General features: G+C 42.5%; 1 protein-coding gene across 1 annotated transcript; it reads left to right on the top strand.

Moving 5' to 3' along the window:
* The first annotated feature begins 4,398 nt into the window (after nt 1-4,398).
* Nucleotides 4,399-5,349, top strand: LOC147431267 (uncharacterized). The gene is made up of 2 exons (XM_086494556.1): nt 4,399-4,610; nt 4,756-5,349. Exons 1-2 carry the CDS (start codon nt 4,415-4,417, stop codon nt 5,211-5,213), a joined length of 654 nt encoding a protein of 217 aa, XP_086350682.1. The 5' UTR covers nt 4,399-4,414; the 3' UTR covers nt 5,214-5,349.
* The last annotated feature ends 3,761 nt before the right edge of the window (nt 5,350-9,110 follow it).

The following is a 9,110-nucleotide window of genomic DNA, read 5'->3' as shown; positions in this document are numbered from 1 at the left end:
AAGTCATGTTAGGGTATGATTCCGTATATGTCTGCAACCAGCAACCTGAGGAGTTTTAGTTCACATGACAGTTGGGAGGTGCCAATCTTGCTTTGCTGTTTTCCTTCATTTTCCCAAAATGAAGGATGAGAGAGTGCCCTATGTAGCCTAAGGGGAAAAGAAGCACACACACAAGTGATTATAATCGCTTGTTCCAAGTGATTATCGCTCTGAAACTCCAACAGAGAAGCGCGCACCACAATATGGTTCACAATGACTTGGTGTTGCAAACATAAACTCCCAGCTTGAATCCATGCACTGCTATGCACGGTTGCCTGATGTGAATCCTCAAGAGACCTAATACATCTACAAGGTCCCAGCCCCTGCTCCAGAACTGCCCTGCACACATGGCCACAACCTACTCATTTGTGGACCATCAGCCCTTGCAAAGTGTGGCTACAACTTGCTCACCTGTATACCCTCATCCCTTCCCAAATCTCTTTTTTTCTTTGAAAAACTGACAATGGTAAGTAGTTTATATTAGCATAACCAAAAAACTTTAATTTCTTGACATGCTCGTGTCGAGCCATGACATCTCCAACAGACTCGCGTTACATTGGCTGACAAGGGAGCCACCCCACGACATGTTAAGAGAGAGAGAGAGAGAGAGAGAGAGAGAGAGAGAGAGAGAGAGAGCTCTTGAGGTCTTACAAGCACACACATACGTGGAGGCAAAGACTATTCGAGTCTTCTTCTTCACTAACTTAAGATAAGAGGTTTACATAACATAAGAGAAAATACAGTTGACATAAAAGGGACTAGTACAACGATGTAGTAAACCGTCAGTGAGTGAGATGAGTGAATAAGTGTTCCATCACTTCGGTAGTTAAACCAGTGTAGTACAGCTATTGTATCATTGGCGAAGATATGTGTATCTACCACCAAGGCGTGCTAGTGATGATGACTACCACTGATAGTCATCCAAGAGTCGTATATGTTGACCTTGACATCTCAACACTCTCCCTCAAGCTAAACACCATCCCCCGTATGCCAAGCATTGCTCAAAATCAACGTAGGTTTTCTAGCCAAGGGCCTTTGTGAAGATGTCAGCAACCTACTCATGCATCATCACATACTCAAGGTCGATGTCGCTTGTTAAGGACCTCTCTCTAATGAAGTGGTAGTGCACCACAATGTACTTTGTCCTAGCATGTAACATTGGGTTTCGTGCCAACTATAAGTTTCTTAGGTTGTCACAATAGATGACAATCGGCCTTTATACCTATACTCCAAAGTCTTGAAGTAGCCATCCCAACCATGCTACCTCACATGCCGCCACTACAACACCCTTGTACTTTGCCTCTGTACTCAAGAGAGAAATCATTGGTTGCTTCTTGATGCTCCTTGTGATAGCAACACTCTCAAGTGAAAACATGAATCCGCTGGTAGACATGCAATCATATGTGCTACCAACCCAATCTGTGTAACCATAGACATGCAACTCCACATTAGTCCTATAAAGAGTTCATAATTCAAAGTAGTAGCGCAACATGTGCCTCACAGTATCCAAGTGTGGTTTCCTGGGAGACTGTAGAAACTGACTCACCAATCCAACTGTGTAGCTCAAGTTTGGACGTGAGATAGTCAAGTAGATCAAGCTAGCCATAATCTTCCTATACATTGTACAACATTCTCAAGCACTTGACCTACATCATTACCCAACTTCAAATTCTAATCTAAGGGCATTGCAATCAGTTTACAATCAGCCATACCATACTTTTTCAACATGTCCAAATCATATTTTCTTTATGACAACCATACACCCTTTATAGTGCAGATGATTTCAATGCCCAATAAATACTACAAGTCTCCTCGAGTCCTTCATCTCAAATTCTTGCATAAGTAGAGCCTGTGCACCCTCTACTTCAACCACATTATCACCTCCAACAATCAAGTCATCCACATAGGTGCATATCACCACAATTCCTACCTCATTCTTCCATACATACAATGAATGATCTGCATCAGGCATCTCAAAGCCCAATGAAATGAGGAATGCCACAATCCTCTCATACCAAGCTCTAGGTGCTTGCTTCAATCCATACGGTGCTTTCTTTAACATGCATACAATGAATGATCTGCATCAAGCATCTCAAAGCCCAATGAAATGAGGAATGCCACAATCCACTCATACCAAGCTGTAGGTGCTTGCTTCAGTCCATACAGTGCTTTCAACATGCATACAAGGTCACATGGCCTCATATTTGCACAACCTTGTGGTTACTCCATATACACAACTGCCTCCAAGTTTCCATTCATAAAGGCAATCTTTACATCCATTTGCTTCAACACCCATTTTCCATCGGTAGCCACACTACAATAAACACTTGAATTGTAGCCATCTTAGCTACGGGGCTGAATGTCTCCTCATAATCAATTCCATAAGTATGCGCATAACCTTTGCCACAAGCCCGGCCTTGTATTTGCTCATGAGTTGCTCACATTGTCATCAGCATTATGCTTTATTTGGTAAACCCGCTTACATCCAATTGCCTTCTTCCCTTTGGTAATGGCACCAACTCCCATGTTTCATTTTCATCAAGGGCGGCCATCTCTTCATCCATAGCTTGACGCAATTTTTCGTCTTTAACAGCAGCCTCAAAACACGTGGGTTCTACTGCCTTTGTAATCTTCACCATATATGCAGAATGAGACGAGCCACATAACTGTTATAAGTCAATCTCTGCACACAATTTCTCTCTCTTTCAAACTTGTGTGGTCCAGGATCACTTCCAGATGCCTTGTTCCCTGCTTGCATCTTCTTGTACCCGAAGTCTTCATAGAAGGTATGCCAAAGTCCTCATCTAAAATTTGCTCAGAACCACTGCTATCGCCATCATCATGACCAGCACTTTCTTGCACCAGATGTTCTTCACGATTGCCTCCCATCTTGACTCTCGCCAATGCTTGCCCTATTGCTTGTTCAATGGGGAGAACCAATCCGTCAAATCCATAATGATGAGGTACACTTCCTTGGTTTTCCGTTTCAAGAAATGTTCGTTCTTGGGCCACCGCCATGCTTTCCACTCGAACTTGGACTCGAAGCTATTGTAGAGCTGTATTGATTATTAGTCTTTCAGTCCCAATGAGGTTATATTGGAAAGCCAATTGGTCTATTTCTTTCTAGCTACTATTGTTGCAATCCCAAATTTGGCCCCGTCATCTTATACCTTTGTTATTGATCTTTTTGGAAACTTCCCTCCAAAATGGGTTTAGAAGGATGCTTCCCCCCTGAAAGAGCCAAGGGGACCAGTGAGTTACCGAATTGTGAAAATGCCTTGTTAGCTCTCTCCATTCTAAAGACTCCGTTGCTCTCTTACATTTTAGAGCAAGCCCGTCCATTGTACCCCTAAGTTTCAGGCCAACCCACCGAGGGGCAAATAGCTTGTCATGCAGCTGGAGCCATTTCCACTGGCCACCTCGGGAGATAGTTTGGCATTGTCCATCATGGCCTTTGTTATAATAGCCCATGCCAGGTCTTTATAAGATTTTCCCAACCAAATCTAATAAGCTCCTTGCCCTTGTTACAATCATCTTTTGTTTAGTTTGTAGGTGGGTCTTTTCATTTCACAGCTTTAAATGGTGAATAATTGAGATGTTTTCTTGTTTAGTTTTTCTATGGGTCTTTTCATTTCACAACTCCCATCTTTTGGAGCTTTGGATAACTTTACTTTCCTTCCATTCAATCCTTATAGAATGCCAAAGTGAATCTTATTAAAAATCTCTCTCTCTCTCTCTCTCTCTCTCACACACACACACACACACACACACACACACACATAGAGAGAGAGAAGAAGAAGAAGAGAATTTGAACATCGTAGGAAGCTATCCCAAGAGACCTCAAAGATCTATTTGACGAGATTTGAACTCAAGACATATTATTCAAGAGCGAAATGGCATAATCAATAGGGGGCCTCCACGAAGGGGGATGCAGTTTGAATACAAGCTTCTTACCACCACCCCCATCTTTTCGTGTGTGACTGGAGTTGTCAAATCAAAGTTACATCCATCTAATCCTACGAGTTACCCCCTCCCGTGTGGGGTATCGGGCCCGGTACCCCAATCTACCACAATTGGGGGGAGAGAGAGAGTGATGGAATGCATGACGTTTCAAAAGGTGATGAAAGTCTTTGGATACCATGAGGTGGGATAGGGAGAGTCCTACGTGCAACCACGTCCACGCCAATGAACTCAAAGTAGAGCCATAGAAAAGGGGAAAGTTTGGCATTATTAAATAATAAATAACGTCAACTCTCTCAAAACTCACTCTCTCTCTCTCTCTCTCTCTCTCTTATTGACCCTTCTCCAAGAATATAATTTTGTGAAACTTAAATAAATGTAATAGGCAAATAGAAAATGGGTTAAAATATAGTCAATGGTGGAAAGAGGTGACTACAATTTTTCTATTGAGAAGGAGCGTGCATTGCATGCTGCCGCCGCAGAGCTCCAAAATGGAGTCGAAGCTGTTCTCTCATGTTTGAGCAGAAGCGGAGGTCGAGGGGCATGGCCATTCTTCGCGGTTCTTTTCCTCTCTTCTTGTATCCACGTCGCAGCAGATATGGGGATTGCAGGTATTCGATCGACTCTGTGTGGAGAGAGAGACGTTTCTTTCTTGTGGGTTTCATTAGAGAGATAGAGAGAGAGTGTGTGTCTGTGTACATGTTCCCCCATATTTAACACATTAGTTTGTGGGACATTTGTGACACATATATGCAGGTACTCGCAGGGCCGCCTGGCTCAAGCTCGAGCAAGCGCAACCGCCCCCAGCTTCACAAAACAACAATTCTTGCAGATCTTACCCATGCTCGACTCCCTCCCCAACTCCAACACTGGTTGTGATTGGAATAGGGATGAGTGCAATGATTGTTCTGGTTCTCACTGCAATCATACTTCTGTGCCGCTCGCACATCATGTATAGGCGCAGGATGGAGCGGCACCGGCAAGCCGCAGTAGTTGCCAGCGAAACAATGGCAGTCACAACAGGCCGAGGGCTTGATTCATCCACAGATGAAGGTGCAAATGGCAACAACAGTTTCTTACTTGTGTTGTTTCCGGGTGAGAAGTACCCAGTCACATGTGCGCATATCTCTCCCTTGCATGAAGCAGCAGTGGAAGCATCGACAATGCCAGTGGAACCCTCTACTACTGCAAGTAGCCCTCCAGCAACTGCATAATCACAGCTATTCAATGCTTTGGCCTTTTGCTTTTCACATGAATAATCGCAGCAAGGATATTTTGGGTGGAAGAGCAAGACATAATAATTTTTCGGCAAAATGCACCAAGAGCTTCTCCAATGGAGCTTTGCTGTTGTCATATTAGATATACTCTTGCAGTTCACAAGCCATCTTGTAATCAACAAAGAATTGTGTGTCAGGTGAGATTGTTGTACAGAAGGGGGATCAGAAGGTTAGCTTGAATTGACAGCACCTTGAAGGCGGCATATCAATGTGATGTTGCGGTAAAAACATGTACCCGGCGGATGGATTGCTTGTGGATATGGTTGTGTTGCAATATACATGTGGTCTGGAATATCATTCACATGTATAGTAAACCATTGAAATGGTGGCTTACTTGTTTATTATCCTTTATACTGACCTCACAAGCTTTTATCAAAGCCTTTGTTGTTATTCAGAGTTTCTCATGAGGTCGAGGATGAGGTGAGCACCGTGGGCAAGCCGAGACGATCTCTTCATAGTACTGCGCTACAGTGACGAAACATGAGTAGTATTATTGTCTACTATGTTTGATGTACTATTTAGAGGTAGCTGATCTTGACTACTTGAGACAACATTGGGTGATCTTTGTGACATGTAATGTCTTTAGGAAGGGCTGTTTGAGTGATTATTCATGCCAATGGTGAGTGGGGTGACATTAATGTGATTGACTTCTTGCTTTCTTTACCACCCATTTACTTTTTGCAAGAATTGGCTACCATCCACGTACCATTGAAAGTGTGTCGAAGGATAAAGCAATTATGTCATTACCATATTGAATTCTTTCCAATGGAACTCTCCCATCAGTACCTTGATATTCCACAAATGAAGATGAAAGAGGGATAGAGTAGCGCGAGTGTGATCAGCATCGATGCAAATTGGTTAACAAAAAAATGCTGAGAGAGAGAGAGCCAGAGGTTCTAACATTGTAGGAACAATCCCAACAGACCTAAAGATCTATCCGACAAGTCTTCAAACTCAAAGCCTATCATCCAAGAGGGAACTAAGATAGAGATGTTGGGTGACATTACTTTCTTCGATTCTCACAATATATGAATACCCCTCTTAACTACAGACCGAGCCACGTGATATACGGTTGTTTTTCATCGTCTATCCATTGTTTACTCACAATGTATGCGTCCTTCACATATGTATGTGTCATTCTTCATAATGCATCCATGGACATGCATTCGCATCCAATTGTCAAGATCAAATCCCCAATGTTAGGAGCATAATCCAACAGCCCATAATAAAGGGAGATATCTCTAAGTCACTTCACTAGAGAGTATCGTATGCTTTCCTCTACATGCTTGTAAAAGGGCTAATTATGTATTTTTTTCTAAGAATGAAACGATCAAGTGTTTTCCCCATCTCATTGTGGCATTTCAATATGTGTGATAGACTTGTTTTCTATCCATAAATTATGTCAATTCACATTTATCCTTGTCATTTTCTCCTCAATGCTAGACCGCCATCTTTGGTTTATAATCAAGGAGGTTGAATCAAAACTCTCTTCTAGCAATAAAGGATTATTTACTAATCATAATCCCAAAGAGAACTAGATTCACATTTAGGCTTGGTTAGCCCACCAGATAATTTTTCCTCTATTATTTCCTTTTGTTGCCTATATTTAGGTATGTCATTTTGGGTGACTACGATGGGAGTGCATGCCAATTGGAGAGTGTCTTCAAGAGAGGAGGTGTTTCTCATTTCTAAGCAAACTTGATAGTGCTTGCAATCATATGAATGTATCAACTATAGATCTAAGCTCTGCAAACTTATCCCTTGATAGCTTGATAGTTGTTTAGGACTATACAAAGGATGCTATAGGAAAAAATTAGCCTAATTTTCTTTGGGCTCCAAAAGCACCCCCCATATGGCTTAAGAATCCCATAGAATTTGACAGAGAATTCCATGGGATTTAGTAAGGATTATTGTATGTTATCACGTGACTATAAGGGAGGGGGATTGAAAAGGGGAGAAAAGATGTATTTTACAAGGTGGGGTCCCTTTTAAAGGGGTATATTAGGGGCATTTGGTGTGTGCAAGCGATATCTCCTTATTATTGCTAGTTTAGGGGCATTTGGTGCATGGAGGTGACATCTCTTTTATCCACAAGAATTAAGTTTGTATTTGTGAATAAACCAAATTAAAGCTACGTCATAGCTTTAAGTTTTTTAGAGTAGTGCTCTTTTTTATAGGGAACATGTAGACAAAGGGGGTAATTCTAATTTCTAAGGAGTAGGTCTGACTATTTTTTTTGTCAGAAAGAGTTAAGCTATGAAAATAAACTAAATACAATTACGAATGCTAATGATGTTAGGTTTGTATTTTTTGGTTCTAGAGCTTTTTGGACCGTGCTTGCTCCTACCTCACAAAGCCTATGAGGCGTCGTAACAAGGGGGGACTCCTAGGAGGTGTCGCGATAGGGTGTGGGGCAAAAGAACACACTTAAGGTGATGGTTGCACAGAAGTGGAACCATAGGAGGCTGAAGAGGGAGAACCTAGGCTGGTTTATCTCTGTTGCGAGCACTCCTTCTTTGCCAAGGCCCAATTTTTGGAGCCACATGAGTAGCCATCCCTCTTGCCTCTTCTTCCCAAAGAGGCAAACGGACACCTTGAGGATTCATCCATGGAGCACACGATGGTGGGGATCTTGGCTTGTGGGAGGAGTGACTTTTCTTGAGCTAGGTCTTCGAGCAAGCTTAACGAAGCGATTTTTTTTTTTTTGGCCGCCCTCCCTACCTTCCCTTCCTCCTCTCGTCGCCCATGTGCTTCCTCCTCTTCCCTTGCGTCTCCCCTTGCAATAGGGCATGGGGAAAAAGGACAAATTGAAGGTGTTTCTTGTGTAGGAGCGGCATTACAGGAGGCTCAAGAGGGAGCACCAAGAGGGTCTCTGTAGAGTCTATTGGCATGTCCTGCACATCTAAATGCTCTATCTAGTGAGCATGGTGGAGCTCACCCGCAAAGGAGACACGTCTCCTCTCTCGCTCAAAGCATGCCAGTAACAAAATCGAGACCATGCCGTCTCGTACCTCAGATTAATACATAGGATATACCAAGCCATTGTGGGTTCCTTTGGCAATCACTAATGAACCGCAATGCATCTAGAAAGACTGATCTCTAAGTAGTATTTGACACCCACAATCTGCTAACTATCTCACTGAGATCAAACTATGTCTCAACTGAGGAACATAGTGCACATGTCATAGCGTATAGGATGCACCACTGGGCAATGAGAAACAAACATCTCCTGCATCTGCAATGTCAAACGCCGAACCATCATCCAAGTGCACACAACCAAAGCTCCCACTAGAGAAACTGCTGAACCACTCACAATGTGGTGTGATGTGGAAAATTGCTTTCTCATCTAGCAACCAATGGGAAGGTGTGTCAACTCTAGAAGACATGTAAGGAGGAGGAACGCTAAAAAGAAACGTGATAACACCATCACTCGCATATGAAGCCATCACTCTAGCATGTGTCAAAACCTCATCTCTACACCATGCATAGATCTCTGCTACTACCTCATACATCTAAAACAACGACGCATGGAATGTGTGCATGCGGTGCGGTGTGTGCTCGAGGGGTGCACCTTTAAGAAGCTATTTATATAACATGTGTTCAAAGGGTATTAAGAAAACCTCTTTATTTACATGCTTAAGTTAATAAAATGACCCCTTTTTCTTCAAAAACTTATGGGTTTTTCTCTAAAATCAATTTGAAAATCCCTTAAATTCTTTGATATAGCCCTTATGTTCTAAAAACCCCTTATTTCCTTTGTCTAAGGGTAGAAGGAGAGAGTGCAAGGTACTATGTGGATGGAGCAAGTCTCCAAGTGAGCTGCCCCTTATTTTC

Source organism: Adiantum capillus-veneris, chromosome 21 (genome assembly GCF_014529385.1).
Source record: "Adiantum capillus-veneris isolate H3 chromosome 21, ASM1452938v2, whole genome shotgun sequence".
Classification (NCBI taxonomy): Eukaryota; Viridiplantae; Streptophyta; class Polypodiopsida; order Polypodiales; family Pteridaceae; genus Adiantum; species Adiantum capillus-veneris.
Note: the sequence above shows the minus strand (reverse complement) of the source record. Positions and strands in the feature narration are given on the sequence as shown.

Excerpts from the sequence above, each read along its gene's own strand:
- LOC147431267 (XM_086494556.1), top strand. The coding sequence starts at position 4,415 with ATGGTGGAAAGAGGTGACTACAATTTTTCTATTGAGAAGGAGCGTGCA. Across the intron at positions 4,611-4,755 it reads AGCAGATATGGGGATTGCAG|GTACTCGCAGGGCCGCCTGG; the intron begins GTATTCGATCGA and ends ACATATATGCAG.